This window comes from Theropithecus gelada, chromosome 1 (genome assembly GCF_003255815.1).
Source record: "Theropithecus gelada isolate Dixy chromosome 1, Tgel_1.0, whole genome shotgun sequence".
Lineage (NCBI taxonomy): Eukaryota > Metazoa > Chordata > Mammalia > Primates > Cercopithecidae > Theropithecus > Theropithecus gelada.
Window position 1 is genome coordinate 163733836 of NC_037668.1, and position 14346 is coordinate 163748181.

At 53.7% G+C, this 14346-nt stretch overlaps 1 protein-coding gene across 3 annotated transcripts; it reads right to left on the minus strand.

Annotated features, from left to right (window-relative positions):
- Window positions 1-3557: 3557 nt before the first annotated feature.
- Window positions 3558-11606, minus strand: ELF3 (E74 like ETS transcription factor 3). Of its 3 annotated transcripts, none has more exons than XM_025384556.1 (9): window positions 10658-11606; window positions 10065-10235; window positions 9169-9390; window positions 8911-9003; window positions 8588-8707; window positions 8311-8400; window positions 8050-8166; window positions 7353-7548; window positions 3558-5531 (listed from the first exon to the last, which is right to left on the minus strand). In XM_025384556.1, the coding sequence occupies exons 2-9, from the start codon at window positions 10225-10227 to the stop codon at window positions 5417-5419; spliced, it is 1116 nt and encodes a 371-aa protein (XP_025240341.1). In that variant the 5' UTR covers window positions 10228-10235; window positions 10658-11606; the 3' UTR covers window positions 3558-5416. The 3 variants fall into 3 exon arrangements, with proteins under 3 accessions (XP_025240341.1, XP_025240340.1, XP_025240342.1); XM_025384555.1 differs by having other exon boundaries at window positions 11459-11589; XM_025384557.1 differs by having other exon boundaries at window positions 10065-10231; window positions 10540-10819.
- Between the last annotated feature and the right edge of the window lie 2740 nt (window positions 11607-14346).

Consider the following 14346-nt stretch of genomic DNA (forward strand, 5'->3'; position numbering starts at 1 on the left):
TTTTTTTTTATTTTTTTATTTATTTTTTTTTTTGAGACGGAGTCTCGCTCTGTCGCCCAGGCTGGAGTGCAGTGGCCGGATCTCAGCTCACTGCAAGCTCCGCCTCCCGGGTTCACGCCATTCTCCAGCCTCAGCCTCCCGAGTAGCTGGGACTACAGGCGCCCGCCACCTCGCCCGGCTAGTTTTTTTGTATTTCTTAATAGAGACGGGGTTTCACCGTGTTAGCCAGGATGGTCTCGATCTCCTGACCTCGTGATCCGCCCGTCTCGGCCTCCCAAAGTGCTGGGATTACAGGCTTGAGCCACCGCGCCCGGCCTACCTGGCTAATTTTTAAAAAATTATTTGTAGAGAGAGGGTCTCCCTATGTTGCCCAGGCTGGTCTTGAACTCTTGGGCTCAAGTGATCCTCCTGCCTCGGCCTCCCTGTGTTGGGATTTCAGGTGTGAGTCACTTCGTACAGCCAATTTTTTAAAAAGACAAGCCATAAATTTAGGGTTTTTTCCTGTGAAAATTTTCCTACTTTTAAAAACTTGACAACTTGGGCCAGGTACGGTGGCTCACGCCTGTAATCCCAACACTTTGGGAGGCCAAGGCAGGCAGATCATGAGGTCAGCAGATCGAGACCATTCTGGCTAACATGGTGAAACACCGTCTCTACTAAAAATGCAAAAAAATTAGCCGGTCATGGTGGCGGGCACCTATAGTCCCAGCTACTTAGGAGGCTGAGGCAAGAGAATGGCGTGAACCTGGGAGGCAGAGGTTGCAGTGAGCCGAGATGGTGCCACTGCACTCCAGCCTGGGCAACAGAGCATGACTCCGTCTCAAAAACAAAAAACTTGAAAAATTGTTGATTTCTTTGTGACTGTGGCAAACATATCTGTAGTAGAAGTCATGATGGGTAGTTAGTTCAGTGGAGCTCTTATGGGCCAGTGGCAAATGATGGCAGGGGTGGCTTCCTGAGTGCAACTTGGACAGTGGTCCCACAGGGCCCTGCACTTGGTGGAGGACTGCACCTCACGCATGGTTCATGCTCTGCTCTGCTGTTGCCATTTTGAAAATTTTAATTATTATTATTTATTTATTTATTTTTTGAGATGGAGTTTCACTCTTGTTGCCCAGGCTAGAGTACAGTGGCTTGATCTCGGCTCACTGCAACCTCCGCCTCCCAGGTTCAAGTGATTCTTCTGCCTCAACCTCCAGCGTGGCTAGGATTACAGGTGCATGCCACCACACCCAGCTAATTTTGTTATTTTTAGTAGAGATGGGGTTTTGCCATGTTGATCAGGCTGGTCTCAAACTCCTGACCTCAGGTGATCCACTGGCCTCCCAAAGTGCTGGGATTACTGGTGTGAGCCACCACACCCGGCCTAATAATTCTTTAACAAGGGCCCAGGCTTTCACTTTGCACTGGGCTCTGCAAATTACCAAGCCTGTCCTGACTGGAGGCAAGGGCTGAACCCATCTGGTGGTGGAAAAGGGCCAAAGAGGAGGTCAGGAAATGCTTCATAGAAGGACCCCGAGGGAGGAGGTGAGTCCTGCAAGTAGGCCTGGGTGTGGATATGTGAGACTATGAGGTGGGAGTGTGTTGTGTGCGCCGGTGTGTGCAAGTGTGAGGCTGTGCATATGGTCCACGCAAGTGTGTGAGAGCAGGCAGTGTCTGCAGGGGCATGTGAGTGAGGGCTTGTGGATATTTATCTTTGTGAGTGTGAGTGTGGTGTGACTTTGGTTCCCATGAGTGTGTATGAGTGTGTGTGGTTTGTGGGGGAGGTGGTGGCCAGGGCAGGGAGAGTCACGGGGCTATTTAACAAATATTTATTGAGCACCTCCTCTGTGCCAGGCGCTGTGCAAGGTGCTGAGGTGAGTAAGCCCCAGCACTTGCCCAGAGGTGCTCACAGCCAGGCGAGGGAGAGAGATGTGTAAACAGACAACTGCAGTGAGAGAGCAGATTGAAACCAGACTCCTCAGAAACGCAACCCCTTCACCCACTTCCCCCAGGAGAAGCCAGATTTCCCCAGAATTGGTGGGACAGGTGGGGCTGTGGGAGAAGCCGGGAACTGTCCCAGGAGGCCGACCCCAGCCCCTCCTCAGGCACACCCAAACACCACGGGAGGGGTGACCTCCCTCTGACCTGCACAGCGACACACCCAATCCCACAGAAGCAGATAAGAGGTGACCAGCAGCTCCGGCAGGGCAGGATATAAACAGCCTGGCCCTGTGGTTTCCTCCCCACCCCCACTCCCCAGCCCAGGACACACCTGAGGGGATGCAGACTGGGGTGGGCGAGAGACGGGGCTGTCTCCTGCTAGGAGGGGTCCATTCAGAGGTCCCTGGGCTGGTGAGAGTTGGGATAAGGGTGTCTGGTGATCGACAGAGAGGGCAGCACAGAGGCCAGCCCAGGGGTCTGTGCCAGGACTGTGCAGCATCCTGAGGGGTGAGAGGGGAGAGAACTGTTGGGGAGAAAGACGTCCCTCCCAGAGCTGCCGTCTTCCCAGTTGTCCCAGGCGCTGCCCAGGTGGCCTCACTGAGCTGCAACGTGGGGGCAGGCATGCTGTCAGTTGGTCCCCACTCTCACCCAGCCAGTGACTTCGGCCCACCTTGTCAGTAAAATGGGGACGCCCGGTCTCCTCAGAGAGCTGTGGGGCGGATCAAATGAGATAATGGGATGAGGAAAGCACCTCATAAACTGCAAATGGCAGGACAAAGGTCAGTGTGCAGCGGGCAGCACCTGCCCCCAGCCCTCCAGAAGAGGGTGAAGGGGCTGAGCGCCATATTCCCAGCCCTCCTCCCTGCTATGATTTCCTTTAGGAGTTGAAGACGCTGGGAGTCAAGGGAGGCCGAACAAGCATGTCCCAGGCTTCAGAGGCCCCTCCCCCACTTCTTGGCTAGGTGACTTCAGGCCACACTGGGTCACCTCTCTTCTTTTTTTCTGAGACGGGGTCTCGCTCTGTCGCCAGGCTGGAGTGCAGTGGCACAATCTCGGCTCACTGCAACCTCCACCTCCTGGGTTCAAGTGATTCTCCTGCCTCAGCCTCCTGAGTTGCTAGGACTACAGGCGCGTGCCAGCACGCCCAGCTAATTTTTGTATTTTTAGTAGAGACGGGGTTTCACCATGTTGGCCATGATGGCCTCGATCTTCTGACCTCGTGATCCTCCTGCCTCGGCCTCCCAAAGTACTAGGATTACAGGCATAAATCATCGTGCCCAGCTGGGCCACATCTCTTAAGGGTGCAAGGACCCCGAGATACTGTGGCTAGGGAAACTAGACCAGAGTCTAATGCATAATTTTCAAGAAATGGGGTCATTTTTAGACTGAGTAGCTGTGAAAGCTTCCCCAGCTTCTGAGGTTACACCTACGCCCTGGCCTGCATCCCCTTTGTCTAACTGGCTCACACTTCAGAAGGGAAATGTAAATAAAAGTCTTTTTCCAAATGGCTCCAGGATTCTGGGTTCTCTCGTGATCTCACTTTTCTCTCCAATCAACTTCCCCACTCTCTTTTCTACCATTTCTTGCTTCTCCAGAGCAAGCTGCATTTCCAGAAATCCACACACAAGCTTTAGTTTTTCTAAGATCCCTTCTTTACCCACATCACTTCAGCCAATAATCTGGTTGGTATTTCCAAGACAACAGAGCAGTATTTGAAACTCATGAATGGGATTTTAATGTGCTCTATGGAATGTGAAGCCTCAAACTTAAGGAACTTTTCACCTGGAAAGCATTCTTCATAAGTAACATCAATGAACTGTCCTCCCTAAAACCTAGACACATTATCGCTGTGGAAACAGAATAATAGTTCTGGAGTCGATTGAGGATTAGGTTAGGAGAGCCTACACCAGGAAAAGCTCCCAGGAAACGGTTTGAGGACAGAATCAAGGCACACCTGTGGAACCTCTTTCCGCATCTGTCAAATGGGGATACTGCATCTCCTCTCTTCTTGGGAGAGGATTAAATGAGCCAGAGTGGGCTAGCACAGTGTCTGGCATGAGACTACGCTTTCAATGGGTGCTATACTCACTACCTGGGTGACAGGATCATTCGCATCCCAAGCTCAGCATCACACAATATACTCATGTAACAAACCTGCACACGTACCTCCTAAATCTAGAGTAATAGTTGCAATTATTAAATAAAGAGAAACAGACTATACTTTCAACAAATGCCAACTCCTTCCCTCATTCTTTCTCAGCAATTACTCATCTCCATTTTGTTTGTGTTTTTTTTTTTCCTTTACAAGATCCTAACTCTGATTTTGTCAGACTCAAAAGCTGGGATTTATATTACAGATAAACAGCTTACAGCCCACTTGGCTGGAATGCAAAACCAACTATTCCACAAGGCCGGCCATGCAATTCTAGACATCTTGAGAACATCAGGTCCAAACCCTAGCCTTATAGGAAGAATCAATCCCAAACAGGACAGACTTGGTCAAGGTCAAGGTCACCCAAGCGGTGTCGCGACAGCAGGATGTTTCTGACCTCAGCTTTCTGAGTTCATGTCCTTGCTTGCATGAAGTCTTGTAAGCGTTCTCTGACAGTCTCACCTGCTTCCTTTGTTCGCCTCCCAGCCCAGTCCACGTGTCTGTAAGCCCAAACCTGCTACAGGAAATCTGTAACTCCCCTCTTCGTCAGCCTTTGCCCTCACCCTCAGCCTGGTAGACCTGCATTCTCCTCCCCTCCAACCTCTTGACCATATTCGATCCAAAGGCCCAAATTTCAGTACACAGGTAGCTAAGACAAAGGTTAGAAAAAGCCCAGAAGGCACTTTATTGGAGGTCTCTGCCTCCATTCACAGGAGAAAGGAGCCGGGAGTCCCATCCTGAGGGTCCCAGCATCAGCCCACTGGAGAGCCTGGAACAGTCCAGCACTCTGTGGGAGAGGAGTGGGAGAGGGGAATGTTTTAGAAAAAATAGATCTCTATGTACATCTGACATATTTATAGCACATAAATTAGGGAGTGCTCTGACCCCTGCCCGTGGAGCCCAAGCACTGAGCAGGGAGATGAACGCCAGTCCAGAAAGAAGGTGCTGGAGCCCCTGCTCTGTCCTCTCCATTACGGTGCTCCCCTAGGGCCTCCCCAGGCCTCCTTGGCTCAGTCCAGGTGTCTGCAGGAGGAAGGTGTTGTCTGCATTTAGTGTCTGAGACTGGGTTTGAGGAGGCACCAGATTAAAGGAGACACATTTGCAGCTATACAGTCAGCTTCAAACCCCAGGGCTTGTAATTCCAAGAGAAGGGTGGGGAGGCGAGGCCATAGTCTCCAAGTCCCAGGATGATGGCTGACAATACACCAAAACTTCAGCTTCTCTCCACAGCACAGCTGGGAGCATTCCCCAGTGGAGGGGCCATCCGGCCTGCCTGTCCTCCCAGGAAGGTTTGCAGGCCTCGAGTGGTTGTGAGTTTGGTCCCGGGTATAGTTCCAACCCTCAGTTCCGACTCTGGAGAACCTCTTCCTCCTTCCAGCCACTTGAGTTTTTGCCAAACTTGTAGACGAGTCGCCGGCCATCCACCCTTTCCAGGATCTCCCGTTTGTAGTAGTACCTGGGTGGGGAGAAGGATGGTCAGAGGTGCTTAGGCAGGAAACGGGCCCCGAGTTGCCAGCCCTCCCACCTAGCCCGCGTTACCCCCAGGTGACCCATGCCCACTGGTATCTGCCTAAGCCGAGCCTGACTCACACTTCCTGAACTCCTCTGTTCTTCCCACCCGTAAGCAGAAGCTCTGTCCCTATACTGGCCAGTAACTGTGCCCAGGACACATGGCTCTCTGCCCTTGCTTCTTTGTATCCTATGGCTATGACTGGGGTCTGATCATTAAAGTACATGATTTTTAAGGCCAGGCAGCTGGGCACGGTGGCTCACACCTGTAATTCCAGCATTTTGGGGGGCCGAGACGGACGGATCACTTGAGGTCAGGAATTCAAGACCAGCCTGGCCAACAGGGTGAAACTCCCGTCTCTACTAAAAATACAAAAATTAGCCGGGCATGGTGGCAGGTGCCTGTAATCCCAGCTACTTGGGAGGCTGAGGCATACGAATCACTTGAACTTGGGAAGCAGAGGTTGTAGCGAGCCAAGATTGTACCACTGCACTCCAGCCTGGTCAACACAGCGAGACCCTGTCTCAAAAAAAAAAAAAAAAAAGAATAAGAAAAAAGAAAAGGGGCCGGGCGCGGTGGCTCAAGCCTGTAATCCCAGCACTTTGGGAGGCCGAGACAGGCGGATCACGAGGTCAGGAGATTGAGACCATCCTGGCTAACACGGTGAAACCCCGTCTCTACTAAAAAAAATACAAAAAACTAGCCGGGCGAGGTGGCGGGTGCCTGTAGTCCCAGCTACATGGGAGGCTGAGGCAGGAGAATGGCGGGAACCCGGGAGGCGGAGCTTGCAGTGAGCTGAGATCCGGCCACTGCACTCCAGCCTGGGTGACAGAGCGAGACTCGGCCTCAAAAAAAAAAAAATTAAAAAAAAAAAAAAAAAAAAAGAAAAAAGAAAAGGCCAGGCACAGTGGTTCACACCTGTAATCCCAGCACTTTGGGAGGCCAAGGCAGGGCAGTCATTTGAGACCAGGGGTTTGAGACTGGTCTGGCCAACACAGAGACCCTTGTCTCTATTTAAAAAAGAAAAAAAGGCCGGGTGCGGTGGCTCAAGCCTGTAATCCCAGCACTTTGGGAGGCCGAGGCGGGCGGATCACAATGTCAGGAGATCGAGACCATCCTGGCTAACACCGTGAAACCCCGTCTCTACTAAAAAAATACAAAAAACTAGCCGGGCGTGGTGGCAGGCACCTGTAGTCCCAGCTACTCGGGAGGCTGAGGCAGGAGAATGGTGTGAACCCAGGGGGCGGAGCTTGCAGTGAGCCGAAATAGAGCCACTGCACTCCAGCCTGGGCCACAGAGCAAGACTCTGTCTCAAAAAAAAAAAAAAAAACGAGAAAGAAAGAAAGCATATGATTTTAGGGCTGGATGGGACCTTAAGATGACCTAGTCTACCCCTGGACATAGGAGGAAACTGAGGCTCGGAGAAAAGCAAGCTAAGTGCTTCAATGAGGAGAAAGCCAGGCCCTGGGTGGGCACAGCTCCCGCCCACTTCCCGACTCTCCAGGTGCCTTCCTGAGGACGAGCCTCACAGGTGATACAAGAAATGTTGCTGTTAGCTCAAGCACACTGTGTCTGCCATCCGCCAGGCTAATACTTCCTCCCTGTTGTCGTTTAATCCACCAAGTAGGCCAACCCAGATGTTGTCCTCACTCTACAGGACTCAGCCTTGTTGCATGCAGCCAAGTGGCATCCAGGAGGAGGGCGGTGGGAGTGTGAGCACTGTCCCCGTGTCTGGCTGCATGGTGAGGGTCCTGGCCGCCAGCTCACCTCATGGCCCGGCTCAGCTTCTCATAGGTCATGTTGCTGTTCTTTTTCTTTTGGCCCCACAGTTGGGCCACAGCCTCGGAGCGCAGGAACTTGAAGACGCCTTCATGCCGATTCTCCCACTTCATGAGGCCCTCATTGAGCTCTGGGTGGATGAGGATGTCCCGGATGAACTCCCACAGGTGGGTGCCTCTGGGTGCTACAAGGCCAGCCTCCGTCAGTTTGCCATCCAGGTGTCCCCTCTCACTCAAGGCCAGCTGGCCCTGCCCGCCCCAGTGCACTGCTGACTCGGCCACAGCATGGAGCAAGCCCCTCCAGAGTCCCTCTGTGTGGGTACTGCAGTGACTGCTTTTCTCCTCAGCCCACGTAAGCACCCACCAGCTGCCTCCTTACACCAAGGGTGTCCCAGAAGGCAGGACAGTGGCCAAATGCAGAGAGGGCTGGAGTCAGTGGACAGGACTCTAGTGCCATGAGCCTCCCACTGGGAGCCTTATTTCCTCCTCCTCTCCAGGACCACCAAGCAAGGCTCTGTAATTAGGTGGTGACCAATACCATAGAGCCCCCAGCTTGTGCACAGCCTTAACAAAGGCCGTGTGGAGGCCAGAAAGAACGGCAGGAGGGATACCCACAATGACCCGCAGTGCCCCGGGAAGCAGCTCAGCCTCGGTGCAGGGAGGACCCAGGGGCCCCTGGAGCTCACCGTGCTTGCTCTTCTTGCCCTCGAGACAGTCCCAGTACTCTTTGCTCAGCTTTCGGGGCCGACCTCGTTTCCGCTTCCCGTGCTTGGGATCCCCCTTCTTGCAGTCAGGAAAGCCATCTGTGGGGGCGGTGGTGGAAGATCAAGGAGGGCAAGGGGGGAGTTAGGGAGAGCAGCCCCTCTACAGGAAAAGGCTGCAGAAAGAGCCGGGCCCTCTGTACACTGCTAAATGGGACACCCTCTTGGGGACCTCCCTCGACTCACCTCTGGGGAAGAGCTTGCCGTCAGTGGGATCCAGGTCCACGTCACTTCCACCGGAGTCTGAGGAGTGGGAGCTCCGAGAAGCACCAGTCCCTGGGGGGTGGGGTCAGAGTAAGTCCCCTGCCGGCCCACCCTCTGCTGAACCATGCTGCTGGCTCTCAGGACACACTTCCCAGCCTGTTCCTATTCCTGCCAGAAGGCCTGAGTTCTGGTGCTGGGAGCCGGAGGGAACCAGGGACACTTTGGGGAAGGGAGGTTGTGGCCCAGAGAGGACTCTCACCTGCGGTGGAGACGTCAGAGCTGCCGGGGGAGGGGGCTCCTGCGCCACAGCTGCCGGGGTGGTAGGGGCTGGCTTGCTGACTGTCGTCCAGCAGCTCCTGGGCAAAGGGGCTGCCCTGGTCTGGGAAGAGGAGGTGAGAACTCAGAGAGGGCTCAGGGGACCAGACCAGGACAGGTGAGGCTGCCCATGGGTCTGATGACCTGCTGCAATTTTTCTAATTGAGGGAGGAAGAAGTCCGGGGAGGGGGTCATCTCTAGCACTCTGTGGAGGGGCAGGGATGGGACAAGACACGCTGGGGAAGGAAGGAGAAAACGGGTTCTCACCGAAGGGCCCTGGGTCTAGGGCCTCCTGGAAGGCCATGCCATCCTTCTCCAGCAGCTCAATGATCCAACTGAGCTCATCAGAAGAGCTGGAAGCTGACAAGGAAGGAAGGAAGGGTCACACTCCCTTCGTCCCTCCCTGAAGAGCTCTCTTTGGCTGTGCCGCTGGCCCAGAGCTCCAGGGCCTGCCCACTGTCACACTGAACTCAACTCAGCTCAACATATGGAGCTGCTCCCCCGCTTCCAGGGGCCTGGACTCACTGAGGTCTCGCAGCTGGGCATGGAGTTGGTCCCCCAGAGGCCCAAAGACCAGACGCAGCTCCTCAAGGGCACAATTGCAGAGGGTGGCCCCGTCCATGTCACACCGTGAGAAGTCAATGGCGCTTGCGTCGTACTTGTTCTTCTCCACTTGGTAGCTGATCCAGTCCAGAACCTGTGTCTTCGACCAGAACTGGGGCTGTTCCCCCGACCAGCTGGTCTTCTCTGCAAGGGCCAGGCATGGCAACAGGCTCAGCCCAGACCACCCAGCAGACCTTACAGCGCTGTTTTGTTTCTTTGTTTGTTTGTTTGTTTGTTTTTTGAGACGGAGTTTCGCTCCTGTCGCTCAGGCTGGGGTGCAATGGCGCGATCTCGCCTCATTGCAACCTCCACCTCCTGGGTTCAAGCAATTCTCCTGCGTCAGCCTCCCGAGTAGTTGGGCTTACAGGTGCCCACTACCAAGATGGGCTAAAATTTTTTTGTATTTTTAGTAGAGACGGGGTTTCACCATGTTGGCCAGGCTGGTCTCCAACTCTTGACCTCAGGTGATCCACCCAGCTCAGCCTCCCAAAGTGCTGGGAATACAGGTGTGAGCCACCATTCCCAGCCCACACAGCCCCATTCCTAGAGCACACTGGGGATTCACACCTCAGCCCTTGGAGCCATCCCAAGAGTAGGGGCAGGAGGTAGCATTCACAACACCCTTGTCCTGGTATCTGACACCTCCCTCTGACGGTCACAGCCCCACAACCCCCAGCACCTCAGTCACTACGTCTCAGCCTCTAGCCCTGGAATTCGTCCAGAGACCCTCCTCCCTGCCCATTCTCCCATTTGTCTAACAGGCCCTTAGATGGATCTATCTCCCACTCCGTGCCCCATTCCACCCCGCTGAGACCCACCTGTACCCTCCAATGACATCTGGGGGTTGCTCAGGGTCAGCACCAAGTCATCGGCCCCAAAGGCGGCAGCAGGGGGAACAGGGGCCAGGGTGGAGTCCTCTGAGCTGTACATCGCACTGACGTAGTTGCTAAAAATGTTGCTAATCTCACAGGTTGCAGCCATGAGGCTACCTGTGGGTAGGGGGAGAGGGAATGAGGTTGGTGAGGGGACAAGGGTCCTCTCCTTACACTCCCAGCTACTCTGCTTTGCCCAATGACAGGCAAGAGTAGCCCCCAGGGGCAGGAAGATTATCAACTCTGCAGACACCCTCTCTTCAAGAAGGGCTCCAAGATCTCAGACCAGGGCAGGACCACAGAAGCCTCCAGCTGGACTTTCCTCCTCAGATCTCTGGGGCCCTGGAGTCAGACTGGCAGCGTCATGGCCATTCTGCCCTCCCAGAGACGATCTCTGTCTGTTCTTCGACACTTAGAACACCTATGCTCTTGCTCGGAGATCCTAGACTGGAGTGCGCAGATTCAGAACCACAAATCCTCTGGACCCCTCTGCAGTTTCCCAAGAGCTGTTCTAGGGAATGACAGGCAGGGAATCCTACCGGAGTGGTGGAGTCTGGCTGTGGCAGGCAGGCTGGCAGTCAGGCTTAAGCCGCAGGTGGGAGAGAAATCCAGTTCTGCCAGGTAGCGCTGAGGTGTCTGGCTGCTGCGTTCCCCTACCTGGCTCTAAATAGAGCCTGGAGGGAGCTCCTCCCTGAGCTCAGGCCTTTATAGTACGTCCCCTGCAGTAACCTGAGCTGGTGGCTCATTGGACGGAGGGGATTTCCTGGCCTTTAGACTGGGCTCCTGGCCCCAGGTGATTTGCATATTCAGTGCCACTTGGCCCGGATCTTAGCAGGCGGTGCTGGGAAATCAGGCCTGGCTGGTTTAATGATTGTCAGAGTCTGTCATCCCGCACCCTCTGGGGTTGGGCACAGGGCACTAGCCTGGGCAGGTGGCGGGAACATTGCTGGGGTGGGCATCTGTGCTTTCTGCTGCCCTCTGGCCCAGGAAAATCCTCCCAGGGGCCAGGCCAGAGATGGGCCAGGCAGGGGGAGGGAAAGTGAGGGACTGTGAACCTCTGGCTGACCTGGATCAGAAAGCTGCTGGCCCCTAAATTCCAGCGATTCAGCGACAAAGAGGCCTAGTAGGGAGAGGAGTTACTAGGTTTAGGGGTTTTTCCCAGAACACCCAGGACTCTGGCCAGGGGCTGGCAGGTGCTCCAGGCTCAACGCTGGGCAATACTCATGGATTAATTGGTGGTGGCTGGGCCTGCCAGCCTAGCCTTGGCTCCAGGGTCCCCACTAAAGGGGTCCTTCTCCAGCACTCAATCTGTTGGCAAGGTCTTCACTACCATCACCTGCCTGAACTCCATCCAAGCATCAGGGTTGCTGCAGTCACTCCTGAAGAGACCCGGCTCTGCTTGAAAGTTCTTCCCTCAGCGCCTGCTGAAGCCCTCCCTACCGGAGTTGCCAGAATCCACACGGATAAGTTCATCCCTGCTCTCTGGACTCCATCCAATCTCTGGTTCACTGGACCCAGTTTTCCGGTGCCTTCTGCTGCCCTCTAGTGGTCAGAAGCCTGACTATCTGGGTCACGTCATTCAACGAAGAGGGAACGCATAGTATTAATATATTTACCAAGCACTTTTCAACATATTCTCTCATTTAATCCTCACACCAAAAAAGTCCTGTAAGGAATGCATGGTTATTCCCATTTTATAGACAAGAAAGTTGCAGTGTGGAGGGTTCCCTTAGAATGGCTTGCCCAGGCCACACAGAGTTGGTGAAGGGGTGGGGCTGAGATTCACACCCAGGTATGCAGGTGTGTTGTACATGAAACCCTTGCTCTTTCCCTGCACAGGACTCTGAGTGTTCCCTCCCAGCTCCATGGCCAGGGCCCTTGCCTTCCCTGTGGACAGAGTCCCCCATGTCTGTGGTTGTCTCTATGGACTCAGCCTGAAACACAATGGACAGGGTCTTATAGACCCTCCTTGAGATCCTGAATGGGGTAATACAGGTGGCTGAGGCAGGAGACTTGTAGCCAACATCTGCAACTGTGTCATCTTGGGTGAGACCCTTGGAGTCTGTGCTTGTTTCCTCATCTATAAAAAATGAGGTTGTCTGAATTCAATAATCCCTAAGATCGCTTCCAGATCTAGCATTTTGTTTGTTTATTTTGTTTTGAGGTGGAATCTCGTTCTGTCACCCAGGTTGGAGTGCAGTGGCACGATCTCTGCTCACTGCAACCTCTGCCTCCTGGGTTCAAGCAATTCTCCTGCCTCAGCTTCCCGAGTAGCCAGGATTACAGACCACCGCCACACCCGGCTTTTTGTATTTTTAGTAGAGATGAGATTTCACCGTGTTAGCCAGGATGGACTCGATCTCCTGACCTTGTGATCTGCCTGCCTTGGCCTCCCAAAGTACTGGGATTACAATCATGAGCCACCGTGCCTAGCCCAGATCTAGATTTTTATGCATCTAAAAATGTAGGATCCGGTGGCTCACACCTGTAATCACTCCATCTCAAAAAAAAAAAAAAAAAAAAAAAAAAAAAAAAAGTAGGATCTGTGTGACCCACCTCCATTAATGCATAACTTGTGGAGTTCCTGGCCACCCTCAGCCAGGGTGGGTGAAATGGTTACTCAAACAAAAGGTGACTCCACCTTCCACAGATACTCCTTTCTTTAACTCTATAGCCTGAGGACAAAGAAAGTCCTGCCCAGAGAATCTGCCTCTTACCTTCCTCCTCTCTGAAGCGCCTGGGGCCTAGGAGAGAGTTAATGTCCAGGATTGCCCCCCCCACCCCCCCCCCCCCCCCCCCCCCCCCCACTGGGACGGTGCAGGCAGGAGAGCCTGGGGCTCAGTAGGATTTTCCCCAGCCCTTCAGGGGGCCTCCCCCAAGGAGCCTGAGGCAGGCACACCCTCCACCCAGTCCCTCACCCAGGAATGTGGGAGAACCGGCTTCTAGCCCCAGGGCTGCTCACGTGCTCCCTGCCCTGAAGAGTATCTGGCTGGGGCTCCCAGGATGGCGGGGTGAAGAGGATGTATGAGAAAAATGAGAAGGCTCTCAGCTCCCTTGCCTTCTTGGGGCTTCCTCACCGGTGACATGGAGCTGAGATAAGGAATCCCTACAGACTAGCAGCTTGAGATAAGTGGGAAAGACTTGGATTTGAGGTCAGTGCCTTGGAAGCATGGGGATGGGGGTGGGGAAAAGATTCCAGGATAGTGGTCAAGAGAGCTACGGAGCAGGATGCCAGGGGCTTCCCAGTACTCTGTGATGGCAAAAACAGCCCACTGGCCTCCCCTCTTCCCACAGAGCTTGCCCACACAGCAGCACAGCCTCATCTGTGGGATGGGAGGATGTCCTACAAAAGGACAGCCACATCCAGTAGGCCTGTCGGGTACAAAGGTGGCGAGTGAGGCAGGCTACACAGCTCAGGATACCCGTGCTATGAAACGGGAACCCACAAAGTTAGTGGAGTCACAGAACGGCTGTTAGAAGAAGGACTTCCAGCCTTTCCTTCCAGTGACCTTTCATGATTACTGGGCCTGTGGGTGCTATAGATTTTTGTAAAGAGCAAGGAAAGATAGCTACTGATAAGCTAGACACCAGGTTGGGGAGAGGGGGAGGCAACTGGATAGCCCTAAAATAGTCCTTGTCAATAACATATTGCCAGGAACAGTCCTGAAAGAGCCACAGGAGTTCGCTGTCAAAATGCCAGTGCCTAGAGTGTCTCTTCCGATCCTGGGCCTCCAGATCCCTCTCCTGTGACCCACATCGCCCTCTCTGATGGTGAAGTTGAGTGTGCCATGGGGCAGAGGCCTCTCCAGTCTACCACTTGGTCACTAGTTCCTTGCTCTTGCTGAGTGAAAGCAAATTGACTCATTCCCAACCCTTGTGCAGGGGAGGGAGAAAGCCTGTTTGATAACCTAAAGCCAAGGACAGAGCAGAGCTGCAAACAGAGGCTGGTTCAGGGGTGCCCTGTATTTAAAGAAAGGCAACTGAAACACACTAAATATTTCTTCCAACCCTCCCCTCATCCCACTCCCAAACCCAGATTGCTAACTGTTTAGGTCCCCATGTTGAGGCCAGGAAATCAGAATTTAGTGCTAAGTTCTAAAAGACTACTGATTACCACACCATTCAAACAGTCATCCAGGAGCAGAGACAGGTGAGGCCCAGTGAAGCCTTGGGGATGGGGAGAAGGGTAGAGAAAAAGTCGTAAGACAGTTTTTTATTTTTATTTTTG

Bases quoted from the DNA above. Each gene is read 5' to 3' on its own strand.
- ELF3 (XM_025384555.1), bottom strand. The intron at 9,004-9,168 runs GTGAGTCCAGGC...CTTCCTTGTCAG, and splicing joins TGCCCAGCTGCGAGACCTCA to CTTCCAGCTCTTCTGATGAG. The intron at 5,532-7,352 runs GTGAGCTGGCGG...CTCCCCACCCAG, and splicing joins AAGCTGAGCCGGGCCATGAG to GTACTACTACAAACGGGAGA.